The sequence below is a fragment of the Schistocerca gregaria genome, chromosome 10 (genome assembly GCF_023897955.1).
Source record: "Schistocerca gregaria isolate iqSchGreg1 chromosome 10, iqSchGreg1.2, whole genome shotgun sequence".
In the NCBI taxonomy this organism is placed as follows: Eukaryota; Metazoa; Arthropoda; class Insecta; order Orthoptera; family Acrididae; genus Schistocerca; species Schistocerca gregaria.
The window spans coordinates 65,572,505-65,589,436 of NC_064929.1; the positions used below are offsets into that span (position 1 = coordinate 65,572,505).

Below are 16,932 nucleotides of genomic sequence, written 5' to 3' on the forward strand. Positions count from 1 at the left end.
AGCCTGTCGCAGCTTGCCGCATGGCTTGCTTTTGTGTGCGCTACCGCCGCTTACAGTTAAAAAAAAGAGAGAGGAATCATCTGATTAGCAAAACAATGGCAAGAGACTGCTATTTGTTGTTATTTACATTGCTGCTTTCTTTGATAATGATCAACAAGAACCAAATAATAGACTGCGTATGATAGAAGATGTTCTGAATGAGAGTTTAGCGAAAAATTTTCTCCTTTTGAAAATCTTTGCAGGCGCCTCTTTAGTACAATACATTCTGCACATAAATTAGAGTTATCTTAGATTTAAAAATCTAGTCAATTGCCATGCTTCATTTCTGACTGTATCACTATCAGGCATAAGAATAATACGAATATAAAGATGACATGATATGTATATTCTTCCGCATTTGCTGTTGTCTCACTCTAGTTTCGTAGTTTATTAGGCAAACACATTTTAAATGAGATAGCAACAAACACGAAACAATACATGGCAAAATGTTTATATTCATATTATTCTTATGGTGAAGAGAATACTGCATGTGATTCACAATTCATAAAAGTTCCTATTAGCAACCATCTCTTCTCACAGGTAGGAAAAAATTCAGAACACAGAGTTGGCCATATCGACAAACATCCCAAACAGTCTTGCCAGTCAGATTTTCGTAGTACATTGAAATGCTGCTACATTCGAAGATGAACAATACGGAATTTGTATTTACTTCGTTGGATAATGTATGAAAATGCAGAGGTCGAAACTCAGGACCGAGAAAAATGCTCGTCTTCCACATTTTTTAAAAAATTTATTTACTGACACAGAGGTTTTGGTGCCAGTATTTATCTTTGTGCCTACAAAGCATGCCTGTGTACGCTACATACATTTGACGGCAGAAGTTAGTTGTGGCGGCATCCACCATCATTTTTCAGAACTTCCGCTTGCTTTGCACTCGATTCTTTGCACTCGATTCTAAGCTGCAGGCGGTTTTTTGGATTACAAAAACTGGAAAAAACTGCGGCTTAGATTCGAGTAAATACAGTATGTCCTATAACTTTCCACCACCACAAAAAGTTTATCTACTAATAAAGTTCAGGTTAAGAGGAGCCTAAGTGATTTATTGGTGTCCCACTCCTCCTACTCCATTGATACTTTCTTAGCGGAATGAACTGATGTGCATATGTTAGCGATAATACCAAATAATGGGAACCTGAGTTACGTACAAATTCACAAATTCAGGACAGTAATGTGATCATTGTAAATAAGTATTGTAAAACGATGTTTTCTTTTGATGAAGCATGGCTATAATACCCTAAGAATTATCATATGCACTTTGCTGCATTGAACATTTATGAGGTGAACACATTTGCTATTACCTTGCAAATGAAAACATACTTAAGAGTTTTTCACTTATTCCACACCAATGAGGACCATTTCATTTGTAATCTTTGGAAGGTACATTAGCATGTTTGTAAATATCTGCTGTGTATCCTTGTTTTCTGACACGTTCTACATCCTGGGGGGTCCCTTCACTACAGCTTTACTGGAATGGAAACTACATCTAATGTACAGTATCCAGAGGAGAAGTAGTCTGAGAAATTTACATAGCCACGGTCCATAACTACAGCTGAGCCAAATAACATTCAATAATTACTGCTCAGGTGAACATCAAACTACAACAAATAAACATACCCAACACACAGAATATCCCAACAGTCAAAGCTAGGCAAATTTTAAATTATTAATCATGGCTGGTTATGTTAGACACTTATTTTCTGTGATGTTTATTGGGTAAGTCTTGATTTTAAAATCAATTATACTCAAAGTATAGTAATGTCACTACTTTGTTAAGATAATAAGTTGGACAGAACTGCACTGCTACACGCACCCAACTACTTTCACTTACCTAACTACAGCATGCCCATTTTATGGCCATATTCCCACAATGCAGCATTTCTGACCTATAGTTGTGTAAAGAGATTTATTCAATTTGAGGTCCCACACACTGCTCTGACCCTGTTAGATGGTTGCTTTCCTCCAGCCTGTATTTTGGCATAAATGGTACAACACATAGTATTCAGTTGGCCAGAAGAAGAAGTTCGGCAAATTTTTATGTGGGCTGCAGAGAAAGAAAAACAACTTCCAGAATGAAGTTTTCGGTCTGCAGTGCAGTATGCAGTGCTTTCAAGCTGCCTGGCAGTTTATAACTGTGCACCACTCCAGGACTCAAATCCAGAACCTTGCCTTTCGCAAACAATAATCATACGAGCTGAGGTATCCAGGTATGGCTCAAAATGCACATCCACAGCCTCATTTCTGCCAGTAGATTTCTCCCACTTCCCAAACTTTACAGCTCTCCTGCATACCTCACAGAATCTGCTGGAGGGCAACAGGCAGTCACTGTGGAAACTATACCCTTGGCTGCAGTTAAGCCAGTTCTCCACAACCACTAAACCCCTCATTCGATTCTTTAAGGAATAAGAAACCATTGTATCAAACACCTTGGATTATCAGATTACTTTACAAATGTGTTAATGTGATAAATATTTGGCATTAAGCTTGGAAACGAGAATAAATTTACAAATGGCTTCAAATTATGTTTAAAGTTTGTTTAAATTTCCTTAGGGCTTTCATGATCAAACATTGGATGTGAATAATTTGAGTAATTTGTACTTTGTTTTAAGCAAAAGCAAGTTTTTCACGCATCTCAACGTTTTCCTTCATGAACTATTTGTCTTTCAATGGTTTAATTTTGCTGTACTCTGAATGGTACATGTGGGTACTGTTTGCAAAATGTATTGGAAACAGAGTTAGTAGTAAAGAAGTAATAAATTAAAATGTAATGCATGTTTATGAAGTTTCAGTGCACAAACAATGAAAATGTAATAAGTAATGAATTCAATTCATTTCATATCATTTTGTGGGAGGCATCAATGAAAGAAAGTTTTGTAAAGGTTTCAAGTTATGTGTTAAGTTTGTAGAAACCGGGACCCGAGTTCGAGTCTCGGTCGGGCACACAGTTTTAATCTGCCAGGAAGTTTCATATCAGCGCACACTCTGCTGCAGAGTGAAAATCTCATTCTGGAAACATCCCCCAGGCTGTGGCTAAGCCATGTCTCCGCAATATCCTTTCTTTCAGGAGTGCTAGTTCTGCAAGTTTCGCAGGAGAGCTTCTGTAAAGTTTGGAAGGTAGGAGACGGATACTGGCAGAAGTAAAGCTGTGAGTACCGGGCGTGAGTCGTGCTTCGGTAGCTCAGATGGTAGAGCGCTTGCCCACGAAAGGCAAAGGTCCCGAGTTCGAGTCTCGGTCGGGCACACAGTTTTAATCTGCCAGGAAGTTTCAACTTAGGAGATATTTCCAGAATGAGATTTTTGTTGTGTTGTGCACACTCCGCTGCAAAGTGAAAATCTCATTCTGGAAATATCCCCCAGCTTTTAAGGCCACTCTTCTGCAGTCACGGAAGAGGCATGCAAGCAACTGTGGAAACTGCACTCGCAGCTGGCACGGACGAAGGGACGACACCCACTGTCGCTCTGCTTTCCAACAAGGAAAGACTTTCCTTCTCATCGCGTCCTGTAAGTCTCCCTTGACCCAGGGGTCAGGGTGACTTTTCTGCACTGTACGCCTTCCCCTAAACCTCTCCATTCCTTTTCCTTCATCTCTCTTCCCTCCTCTTCAATTCTTCTGCTAGAAGAAGGAGCCACTGGCTCTGAAAGCTTGTAAAAGTTAAACATTTTTTTGTGTGTGTTCTCCTGCCACCACTTAGTGAGTAGACTTTTAATCTATCCATTTACATTGTATTATCAAAACCTGATTATTTCCGTTGTTAGATTATAATGAATGATTTATGGTAGCATCCAAGCTAGCGATTTATTCTGTGATCTCTGATGCCGCATAACTCTCTTTAACTGAACAGCAGTCATCTTGTTTGTTATCCATTTTCAATGGATAACAAAATACTACTCATTGTCAAACTTGTTCTATGGAAGCCCGTCACATTTCAATAACTAGTATTATGCGTGGAATCGAAGAATATACACTCCTGGAAATTGAAATAAGAACACCGTGAATTCATTGTCCCAGGAAGGGGAAACTTTATTGACACATTCCTGGGGTCAGATACATCACATGATCACACTGACAGAACCACAGGCACATAGACACAGGCAACAGAGCATGCACAATGTCGGCACTAGTACAGTGTATATCCACCTTTCGCAGCAATGCAGGCTGCTATTCTCCCATGGAGACGATCGTAGAGATGCTGGATGTAGTCCTGTGGAACGGCTTGCCATGCCATTTCCACCTGGCGCCTCAGTTGGACCAGCGTTCGTGCTGGACGTGCAGACCGCGTGAGACGACGCTTCAGCCAGTCCCAAACATGCTCAATGGGGGACAGATCCGAAGATCTTGCTGGCCAGGGTAGTTGACTTACACCTTCTAGAGCACGTTGGGTGGCACGGGATACATGGGGACGTGCATTGTCCTGTTGGAACAGCAAGTTCCCTTGCCGGTCTAGGAATCGTAGTACGATGGGTTCGATAACGGTTTGGATGTACCGTGCACTATTCAGTGTCCCCTCGACGATCACCAGAGGTGTACGGCCAGTGTAGGAGACCGCTCCCCACACCATGATGCCGGGTGTTGGCCCTGCGTGCCTCGGTCGTATGCAGTCCTGATTGTGGCGCTCACCTGCACGGCGCCAAACACGCATACGACCATCATTGGCACCAAGGCAGAAGCGACTCTCATCGCTGAAGACGACACGTCTCCATTCGTCCCTCCATTTACACCTGTCGCGACACCACTGGAGGCGGGCTGCACGGTGTTGGGGCGTGAGCGGAAGACGGCCTAACAGTGTGCGGGACCGTAGCCCAGCTTCATGGAGACGGTTGCGAATGGTCCTCGCCGATACCCCAGGAGCAACAGTGTCCCTAATTTGCTGGGAAGTGGCGGTGCGGTCCCCTACGGCACTGCGTAGGATCCTACGGTCTTGGCGTGCATCCGTGCGTCGCTGCGGTCCGGTCCCAGGTCGACGGGCACGTGCACCTTCTGCCGACCACTGGCGACAACATCGATGTACTGTGGAGACCTCACGCCCCACGTGTTGAGCAATTCGGCGGTACGTCCACCCGGCCTCCCGCATGCCCACTATATGCCCTCGCTCAAAGTCCGTCAACTGCACATACGGTTCACGTCCACGCTGTCGCGGCATGCTACCAGTGTTAAAGACTGCGATGGAGCTCCGTATGCCACGGCAAACTGGCTGACACTGACGGCGGCGGTGCACAAATGCTGCGCAGCTAGCGCCATTCGACGGCCAACACGGCGGTTCCTGGTGTGTCTGCTGTGCCGTGCGTATGATCATTGCTTGTACAGCCCTCTCGCAGTGTCCGGAGCAAGTATGGTGGGTCTGACACACCGGTGTCAATGTGTTCTTTTTTCCATTTCCAGGAGTGTAGTATAGTCATTTACATACTGTTCTCATTGTGAGCATAAAGACTAAAACAGAGTAATCACAGTGTGCACACAGGCATTTATGAACCATGGTTTACAGGTTAGCAACGTAAATATTAACTGAGCCTTTATAAAATTGACTAAGACAAGTCTCAATTTCTTTACAGCATAACATGACTAAATACGATCTCCAGCAGGATGTTCCACACTACAAGAATCCTACATATACTGGGAGCTCAGATCACTTTCACAGAAGTAGTAGTGCAGGGAGAAAACCTAAGACAAGATGAGTGAATGACAGAAATATCAGAAAGAAAGCTTTAAAGATATCTCATGAAATAAGCATCAAATGAAAAATCTACAAAGAACAAACTCATCTAGCTTGAAGGGGGAAACCAGATGGCGCTATGGTTGGCCCGCTAGATGGCGCTGCCATAGGTCAAACGGATATCAACTGCATTTTTAAAATAGGAACCACCATTTTTTATTACATATTCGTGTAGTACGTAAAGAAATATCAATGTTGTAGTTGGAGCACTTTTTTCACTTTGTGATAGATGGTGCTGTAATAGTCACTAATGTATAAGTACGTGGTATCACGTAACATTCCACCAGTGCGGACGGTATTTGCTTCGTGATACATTACCCGTGTTAAAATGGACCGTTTACAAATTGCAGAAAAAGTCGATATGTTGATGTTGTTGTGATCAAAATGTCCAATAGGCATGTGCTATGTATGCTGCTCGGTATCCTAGACGACATCATCCCAGTGTCTAGACCGTTCGCCGGATAGTTACATTATTTAAGGAAACAGGAAGTGTTTAGCCACATGTGAAACGCCAACCACGACCTGCAACAAATGATGATGCCCAAGTAGGTGTTTTAGTTGCTGTCGAGGCTAGCCTGCACATCAGTAGCAGACAAATTGCGTGAGAATCGGGAATCTCAAAAATGTCGGTGTTGAGAATGCTACATCACCATCGATTGCACCCGTACCATATTTCTATGCACCAGGAATTGCATGGCGAAGACTTTGAACGTTGTGTACAGTTCTGCCACTGGGCACAAGAGAAATTACGGGATATAGACAGATTATTTGCTCATGTTCTATTTAGCAACGAACCATCATTTGCCAACAGCGGTAACATAAACTGGCATAATATCCACTATTGGGCAGCGCAAAATCCATTATGGCTGTGACAAGTGGAACATCAGTGACCTTTGTTGGTTAATGTATGGTGCGGCATTATGGGAGGAAGGATAACGGGCCCCCATTTTATCGATGGCAATCTAAATGGTGCAGTGTATGCTGATTTCCTATGTAATGTTCTACTGATGTTACTAGAAGATGTTTCACTGCATGACAGAATGGCGATGTACTTCCAACATGATGGATGTCCGACACATAGCTCATGTGTGGTTGAAGCGGTACTGAATAGCATATTTCATGACAAGTGGATTGGTCGTCGAAGCACCATGCCGTGGCCCGCATGTTCACAGGATCTGACGCCCCAGATTTATTTCTGTGGGGAAAGTTGAGGGATATTTGCTATCATGATCCACCGACAATGCCTGACAAAATTCGTCAGCGCACTGTCAATGCATGTGCGAACACTACGGAAGGTGAACTACTCGATGTTGAGAGGAATGTCGTTACACGTATTGTCGAATGCACTGAGGTTGACGGACATCATTTTGAGCATTTATTGCATTAATGTGGTATTTACAGGTAACCACGCTGTAACAACATGCATAATCAGAAATGATAAGTTCACAAAGGTACATGTATCACATTGGAACAACCGAAATAAAATGTACCTACGTTCTGTATTTTAATTTAAAAAACCTACCTGTTACCAACTGTTCATCTAAAATTGTGAGCCATATGTTTAAGACTATAACAGCGCCACCTATCACAAAGCGAAAAAAGTGGTCCAAATAAAACATTCATATTTCTCTATGTATTACACGAATATGTAATAAAAAATGGGGGTTCCTATTTAAAAAAAAATGCAGTTGATATCCGTTTGACCTCTGGCACCGCCATCTAGCGGGCCAACCATAGTGCCATCTGGGTTATTCCCCCTTCAAGCTAGACAAGTTTTGTTCTTTGTAGTTTTTTTGTTTGGCACTTATTTCGTGAGATATTTGGCCCGGTCACTGGGAACTGTCTGTAGCTAATTGTGATCTAGTGGAAAACCATGATGATTTTAATACGAGTAAAATAAATGTTTGAAGGTATAAAATATTTGGACAGATTAAAAAAACTACTCACCAAGCAGTGACAAGGGAAAACACACATACAAGATATAGAAATGTACAGGGTTTAAGAGCCATTATCTCTTTCTTCTGGCAGAGGGGTTGAAGGGGAAGGAAGAGGGGTAAAGGAAAAGGAGCGGCGAGGTCTGGGAAATGAGGAGAATTATGGAAAAGTCACCCACAAAATACAGTAAGCCCATCCTGTCCAACAAGACTTCCTTTAACCCTTGATTCTGGAGAACTTTTCTGTAGCTCTTCCAGTTTCCTAAGCTTCACCAGTCCTTTTCCTTCATCCCTCTTCCATTCCCCTCAAAAATAAAGTTTGGGTGGTCATGAGCTATTGGCTACACACCAAAAAATATTTCCTATAATATGCATTGTCAAGTTCAACTTGCATGTCAGTAAGATGGTATGGACGAAAGTGGTACGTAAATGCAGTGCACAGCTTACAAGAGTATAATTTATTTTAAAAAAATGAAGAGTAAAAGTTCTTTGTAATATCTAAATGTACTCACAATTTGTAAATTCTTTAGCTGTCCTATCTCAGGTGATAGAGTTTCAAAGTCATTGTCACCCAGGTACAGAGCACGAAGAGTTTCTGAAAATAAAATGATTATTTGGTGCTAACAAAAATATGAGAATTTATTTATTTGCTGCTTACTTTTAGGCTCTTATCTAGGGTCTAAAACATATCGTATCTTGCAAATAAAACTGTATATACAACATAAAGAAGGGAACAGAGACATCAAAGGATCGTGAATTTAGTACTGGAAGGAAGTGTGGAGGATAAAAATTGTAGAGGGAGGCCAGGGGATGAATATAGTAAGCAGATTCGGATGGATGTAGGTTGCAGTAATAATTTGGAGATAAGGCTTGCACAGGATAGAGTAGCATGGACAGCCGCATCTAACCAGTCTTCCAACTGAAGACCACACCAAAAACAATTCAAGCTTTCCCGGCAGATGTGTGGTAAATAGTCTTCACAGGTTTGCTGTCAGATCACATTGTGCAAATTCCAAGATATTTCCTCGGAGCAACTGTTCGACATCTTCAGGTGGTTCAACTTTGCTAGTAGCTAGGTACCTAGCCACCAGCAAGGTTGAACCACCTGAAGATGTCGGACAGTTGCTCCGAGGAAATATTGTGGAATTTCCACAATGTGATTGGGCGGCAAAGCTGTGAAGACTATTTACATGTCAGTATATTCATGGAGAAGACTGGTAAGTGGTTGTTACAAATCTCTTAACAATGTAAATGTAGTCAGTAGGTCCATAACAACTCTAAAATCCAAGATCTGCACTATAATACGACATTTGCGTGAATATTGGCTGCATTTTTTTCCATAAATTTTTGCTTGAAAAACCACGGTGTGGCCTGTAATTGAGATTTTCCCCCTTGGATTATAAACCGTCAGTTTCAAAATGACATGTACATATATATTAAAATCCATGGAGAAGAAATAAAAACTTTGAGGTTTGCCAAGGACATTGTAATTCTGGCAGAGACAGCAAAGGACTTGGAAGAGCTGTTGAATGGAATGGACAGTATCTTGAAAGCAGGATTAGATTAGATTAATATTTGTTCCATAGATCATGAATACGACACTTCGTAATGATGTGGAACGAGTCAGGTTAATGAAAGATGTCTGTACAAGATATTACATTACACAAAATATTGCATGACACTAATGCTTAAGTTAGTTTTTTTCCCAACCTTAATTTATATCTAAAAATTCAGCCAATGAGTACAAGGAGTTGTCATCTAGAAATTCTTTTAATTTATTTTTAAATGTTGGTTGACTATCTGTCAGGCTTTTGATGCTGTTTGGTAGGTGACCAAAGGCTTTTGTGGCAGCATAATTTACCCCCTTCTGTGCCAAAGTCAGATTTAACCCTGAATAGTGAAGATCATCCTTTCTCATGGTGTTATAGCTATGCACACTGCTATTACTTTTGAACTGGGCTGGATTGTTAACAACAAATTTCATAAGTGAATATATATACTGTGAGGTTACTGTGAGGATCCCTAGATCCTTAAATAGATGTCTGCAAGATGAACGTCAACAAAAGCAAAATGAGGATAATGGAATGTAGTCGAATTAAGTCGGGTGATGCTGAGGGAATTAGATTAGGAAAGGAGACACTTACTGATAATAGTCGAAGTAAAGAGGATATAAAATGTAGACTGGCAATGGCAAGGAAAGCGTTTCTGAAGAAGAGGAATTTGTTAACATCGAGTATTGATTTAAGTGTCAGGAAGTCGTTTCTGAAAGTATTTGTATGGAGTGTAGCCATGTATGGAAGTGAAACATGAACGATAAATAGTTTGGACAAGAAGAGAATAGGAGCTTTCGAAATGTGGTGCTACAGAAGAATGCTGAAGATTAGATGGGTAGATCACATAACTAATGAGGAGGTATTCAATAGGATTGTGGAGAAGAGGAGTTTGTGGCACAACTTGACTAGAAGAAGGGATCAGTTGGTAGGGCATGTTCTGAGGCATCAAGGGATCACAAATTTAGCATTGGAGGACAGCGTGGAGGGTTAAAATCGTAGAGGGAGACCAAGAGATGAATACACTAAGCAGATTCAGAAGGATGTAGGTTGCAGTAAGTACTGGGAGGTGAAGGAGCTTGCACAGGATAGATTAACATGGAGAGCTGCATCAAACCAGGTTCAGGACTGAAGACCACAACAACAACAACATGTACATATCTCTTGTGGGTTGAAATTAATATCATTAAAAGTTACTGCAGTGTAATGTAATGACCTCTTACAGTAATACCAACATGGAAGCTTTCTCACTAGGGGATAGTTTTGTGATTAAAAACGAAAACAGTGGTAATTTTTGTACATCAGTCTTAATACTCAGTAGCAATGTGGACTAATGATTTTCAGCACCACTTATACGTATTTGCATACTACTTTCCCATATATTATTTACTGCAGTGTTGTTCAACATACCAAAATAGACTGGTTTTTGGTGTGTATTCCCTTTTTGGGAGTGTAAATAAAAATTTTTGCATCAAAGTTGGATCATGTAACATAAAATTGTTTTCGTAAGCTTTACACAGCTTTGCAAAATTGTAGTTCCATGACAAACAGATAGATTATTTCACTGAATAAATTGCCAAACCCACAAATATGAAAGTTTAAATTCCATAGGCAAAATGACCCCCACCCTTTCTTCTTCTATAAGCCACAGAATAATGAGGACCAAGAAGTGTTGGAACAGGTCATAACTTTGTGTGTGTGCTGAGACAACCTTAGTTATTGGCAAGGAAGAACCGATAAAGGCACTCAAAGACCCTCCGCCACACACCATCAGGTGGCTTGTGGAGTACAGATGTAGATGTAGATGTAGCTGAAGAAGGGAAGGGAGAGAGATACATTTCAGGTAACATCTAATTGAGCTTTACTGTAAATTTAATAGTGTGGCCTATATCTGAGATTTGCTTTTTTTATAATCTCATATGAAAAGATTAGATGCAGCCTATATTTGCACACACACATTTCTTCAGCGCACACATGAAGGTTTACTACCACTAAAATATACTAACAAATACCCAATACTGAGCAGTTCAGTCCGAAGACTGGTTTTGATACAGTTTTCCATGACAACCAGTTGCACCTGCTTACTGTATTCATCTCTTGGTCTCCCTCTATGATTTAACCCCATTTAACCCCCCCCCCCTCCGCCTCCTCCTCCTCCTCTCTCTCTCTCTCTCTCTCTCTCTCTCTCTCTCTCTCTCTCTCTCTCCCTCCCTCCCTCCCTCTCTCTCTCTCTCTCTCTCTCTCTCTCTCTCTCTCTCTCTCTCTCTCTCTCTCTCTCTCTCTCTCTCTCTCTCACACACACACACACACACACACACACACACACACACACACACACACACACACCTTCAATTACTAAATTGACGTTTCCTTTATATCTCACGGTGTCTCCAACTAATAAATCCCTTCTTTTAGTCAAATTGTTCAAAAATTGCCCCCCCCCCCCCCAATTTGCTTTCAATACCTTCTCATTAGTTACTTGATGTATCCATTCTGTCTTCAGAATTCTCTTGCAACATCAAAATTCAATAGCTACTATTACTCTTTATAGTCCACATTTCACTTCTGCAAAGGGACACGTCACCCTAAGTAAGAAAAGATCTCTTAACATTTAATTTCATATTCAATTTCTCTTTTTCATAAATGTTTTTCTTGCTACTGCAGGCAGCATTTTACATACTCTCTTTGTTTGGCGATAAGTTTTCATCTGTGTTTATAATGACTGAGCATGTTGGTTTACTCACAACACAGTCCAGCAAAATTGACAACACATTACTAGTTTATGCACGTGTACCATAAAGAAACCACATGAATTACTGTATGATATTATTGTGCAGATTGCCAAACCAGTATTTTTTACATACATTAATGTTACTTGTATGAGTACGGCCTGCCGACTGTTGTACACCTCACTATGATAATGAGTACCAAATGGACACGACTTTTCATACAGATGTTGGCTTTGTGTTTACCAAGCAGCAGCTCACTAATAATATTGTGTCTATACAATGTTATCACACACACTAACACAGATGTAATTGGATGAATAAAAAAAATGTACTCACCAAGTGGCAGCAGAATACGCACGTAACAGAAAGTTATAGTTGTGCAAGCTTTCGGAACCAGTGGCTCCTTCTTCTAGCATAAGGGTTGAAGGGGAATGGAGAGGGATGGGGAAAAGGACAGGAGAGATCTAGAAAAATGGGTAGATTTCAGAAAAGTCACCCAGAACTGTGGGTCAGGAGAGACTTACCACATGGGATGAGAATGAAGTCTTCCCTGACCCGTCGTTCTGGGTGACTTTACTGAAATCTACCCACTTTTCTAGATCTCTCCTGTCCTTTTCCCCATCCCTCTCCCTTCCCCTTCAACCCTTATGCTAGAAGAAGGAGCCACTGGCTCCAAAATCTTGCATAATTATAACTTTCTTTTATGTGCATATTCTGCTGCCACTTAGTAAGTACATTTTTTATCTATTCAATTACATAATATTGTCAAAAATTGACTGTTTTTGTTGTTACACTAACAGAGGTGTTATCAGATTCTTTTCTGGGTGCAAACTCACACAAAGCAAAAAAAAGAAAAGTTGTTACAAGATCGTACCACAATGACTGCCAAAACAGGGCTTTACAATGTTAACACATGAGCGACGTGGAGATGTTAGGAGGTGACTGCAATCTCAGTAGATAGAGTTTACTCATGTGATTACAGGGTGTGGACTGATGATTTTTGGCAGGGTGTGGTGGTAGTACCTATAGACTGGTGTACTGATATTTTTGTAAACTCAGATGTTATATATAAGTTTATAAAACTAAAAGGTGAACACTTACTAGTGTTCCAACAATGACTTGATGTAACTACAAGGTAGCTGTTTAGAAAAGTATAGACATTCACAGTACTATTTGATTTGAATATTGTATGACTCTTTGATGGATAACTGCCTTACATGTAAAATTGCCATCTTTGAAACTTTGCAATTTACGCAAATTCTTAATTATGGACTTCACTGAATAATGAAGATTATTATCTGGTTCACAAAAATTATCGCAACAAAAATATAATGTCAAATCTAACAAGCATACTAGCTCAAACAGAAATGTAATCTTGAGTGTGGCCTATCTTTAATTCCTAATATGTTTCAAGTTAAACAGTTTTCTGAAAACTTAAACAGGTAACTAGAATGAATGAAATTATGACTTTCCAATGAGTGGTGTCAACCCTCTCAAAACTAATGATCAGCTCACTTCGATTATACCATTACATACTGTTCTAACAGGCGTGTATGACCCCAGTTGTCTTTTGCGCCCTAAAGCAAAACAAAACCAAACCAAACATTATTCTAACAATTTCTCTTAATACATTTCTAAACAAAACTAAACAGAGTACACCACTATCACCAGCTGACTATAAATTATCATACACATGAAAAAGTAAAGTGAAACATCGACCCTGAATTTTAATCACAGATTTGAGCCTTTCTTTAATTTTTTTCCCTGTTTCTTTGGCAAACAGACAGAACTGAAAGATTTCACCCTCATCTTCTGCACCTTTTACTTAGGACTTCTCTTTTGCTTTTTCATTCCTACTGTTTCCTTTCAATTCTTGAATACGCTGTACACTAGTGAACCTGGCAATGGTTCGCAATTGCTAAATATTTATGTTGTAATATCCTTCTCGCTGTTCATCTCCCCCACCCCCCTGTGGTCCATTTCCTCCTCATTCTATCCCTCTCTCTGCCCATTCTGTCCATCCTTCCCCCCTCCCACCCCTTGCCTCACTGACTCTGAGCCATCTTTATTGCTACTACCAGCAAATATCTGACTGAGAAATCAAGTCACTTAAAGTAAACAGGTAAATCAGTTGGGATAAATGTTATATCGGGTAAGATACACTATTTTCCATAGTTTTAATCTGCAAATGGGTAGGATCACAAACTTTTGGATGACACTGATTTGGTATTCTAATCATTAACCAATAAGCCATGAATACAATTTCCCTCATTTATGTAAATCTGACTGCAAGGAAAAAATGAAACCACACATTATCACAGCGTAGCATTTCTTTCTCGCAGTCAGTTATAACAGACAACCAGTACATTGTTGTTTAAAAAGAATATAGGCTATGTCTGTATGAATGTTTATTAGAGTATCATGTAAAAATCTGAAGTAAATAGGTCAAAAACTTTGAGATTTTTTCCTATCAACATTTCCTCTTTTAGAGTATATTGTAAAAATCAGAAGCAAATTGGTCAAATAATACCCGAGTCTTTTGGTAACAAGGTTAAACATTAACCTCTTTCTGAATAGTAAAGAGAATTTAGGTACATATTTTGTACCATGTATATTTAAAAAAAGGGTCTATACTAGGGTGATGTACTTGAGCACAATATTTTGGAAATGGAAGAGGATGTAGATGAAGATGAAATGGGAGATACGATACTGCGTGAAGAGTTTGACAGAGTACTGAAAGACCTGAGTCGAAACAAGGCCCCGGGAGTAGACAACATTCCATTAGAACTACTGACGGCCTTGGGAGAGCCAGTCCTGAGAAAACTCTTCCATCTGGTGAGCAAGATGTACGAGACAGGCGAAATACTCTCAGACTTCAAGAAGAATATAATAATTCCAATCCCAAAGAAAGCAGGCTTTGAAAGATGTGAAAATTACCGAACTATCAGTTTAATAAGTCACGGTTGCAAAATACTAACACGAATTCTTTACAGACGAATGGAAAAACTGGTAGAAGCTGACCTTGGTGAAGATCAGTTTGGATTCCATAGAAATATCAGAACACGTGAGGCAATACTGACCCTACGACTTATTTTAGAAGCTAGATTAAGAAAAGGCAAACCTACGTTTCTAGCATTTGTAGACTTAGAGAAAGCTTTTGACAATGTTGACTGGAATACTCTCTTTCAAATTCTGAAGGTGGCAGGAGTAAAATACAGGTAGCGAAAGGCTATTTACAATTTGTACAGAAACCAGATGGCAGTTATAAGAGTCGAGGGACATGAAAGGGAAGCAGTGGTTGGGAAGGGAGTGAGACAGGGTTGTAGACTCTACCGATGTTATTCGATCTGTATATTGAGCAAGCAGTAAAGGAAACAAAAGAAAAATTTGGAGTAGGAATTAAAATCCATGAAGAAGAAATAAAAAGTTTGAGGTTCGCCGATGGCATTGTAATTCTGTCAGAGACAGCAAAGGACTTGGAAGAGCAGTTGAACGGAATGGATAGGGTCTTGAAAGGAGGATATAAGATGAACATCAACAAAAGCAAAACGAGGGTAATGGAATGCAGTCGAATTAAGTCGGGTGATGCTGAGGGAATTAGATTAGGAAATGAGACACTTAATGTAGTAAAGGAGTTTTGCTATTTGGGGAGCAAAATTACTGATGATGGTCGAAGTAGAGAGGATATAAAATGTAGACTGGCAATGGCAAGGAAAGCTTTCTGAAGAAGAGAAATTTGTTAACATCGGGTATAGATTTAAGTGTCAGGAAGTAGTTTCTGAAAGTATATGTATGGAGTGTGACCATGTATGGAAGAGAAACATGGACGATAAATAGTTTGGACAAGAAGAGAATAGCAGCTTTCGAAATATGGTGCTACAGGAGAATGCTGAAGATTAGATGGTTAGATCACATAACTAATAAGGGGTACTGAATAGGATTGGGGAGGAGAGAAGTTTGTGACACAACTTGACTAGAAGAAGGGATCGGTTGGTAGGACATGCTAGTATTGGAGGGCAGCGTGGAGGGTATAAATCGTAGAGGGAGACCAAGAGATGAATACACTAAGCAGATTCAGAAGGATGTAGGTTGCAGTAGGTACTGGAAGATGAAGAAGCTTGCACAGGATAGAGTAGCATGGAGAGCTGCATCAAACCAGTCTCAGGGCTGAAGACCACAACAACAACATATTAAAAAAAGTATGTGGCCAACATTTATTAGAGAATAATGTAAAAATTTCAACATCAGTGGATAACTTTGAGGTATTTGGTTACAATGTTTAACAATGACTAGTCTTTATATAACGACATAGCTACACACATTTATATACAATATATATTAAAAATGTAGTATATGTCCATCCAAATGTTTATTAGAGTGCTGTGTATAAATAACTTGTTCTAGAACTTTGATGTTTTTACTGTCAACACTCCCCAAAAAATGTAGACTATGTCCACCTGAAGGTTTATTCGAGTATCAACTAAAAATCTGAAGTAAACTGGTCAAGTACATTTCTATATATTTGCCAACAAAATTAAACAACACCTTGCTTTTATACAGTAGTATAGGTTAAATGCCTTTCCTGCTAGTGCATACCTATTTTTCTGAAAGTTTCAAACATCTTGCACCACTTTATGTTTCTGTATGTGCTCCCTAGCCTTTATGAAGCACACACAGTATTACTTACCAAGCTTGAAGAAATTCCCAGGCAGGACAGTTTCATTGAGATTGTTGTATGTGAGGTCCAGAACTTCCAACACTGGAAATGCACCAAACCCGCGTGGTAGTGAATCCAGACGATTCATTCTGTAACAGATGCAAATAACTCTATTCACTTAATGGCGCATTTCAACAATTTCCATATTTACTGTAGGAGAAAATTCACATCCACATCTACTTGTACTCTACAAATCACGCCACAGTATTTGGTAAAGGAAATTTTTTAATTTTT

General features: G+C 40.0%; 1 protein-coding gene across 1 annotated transcript in view; it reads right to left on the reverse strand.

The window, feature by feature from the left end:
• LOC126293496 (ras suppressor protein 1) overlaps positions 1–16,932 on the reverse strand; it is a 64,810-nt gene that overhangs the window by 21,470 nt on the left and 26,408 nt on the right. The window contains exons 4-5 of the mRNA XM_049986747.1: positions 16,669–16,787; positions 8,215–8,297 (exon numbers count right to left, since the gene is read on the reverse strand). Coding sequence (XP_049842704.1) covers positions 8,215–8,297; positions 16,669–16,787 — 202 coding nt within the window. The remainder of the gene's footprint in view (positions 1–8,214; positions 8,298–16,668; positions 16,788–16,932) is intronic.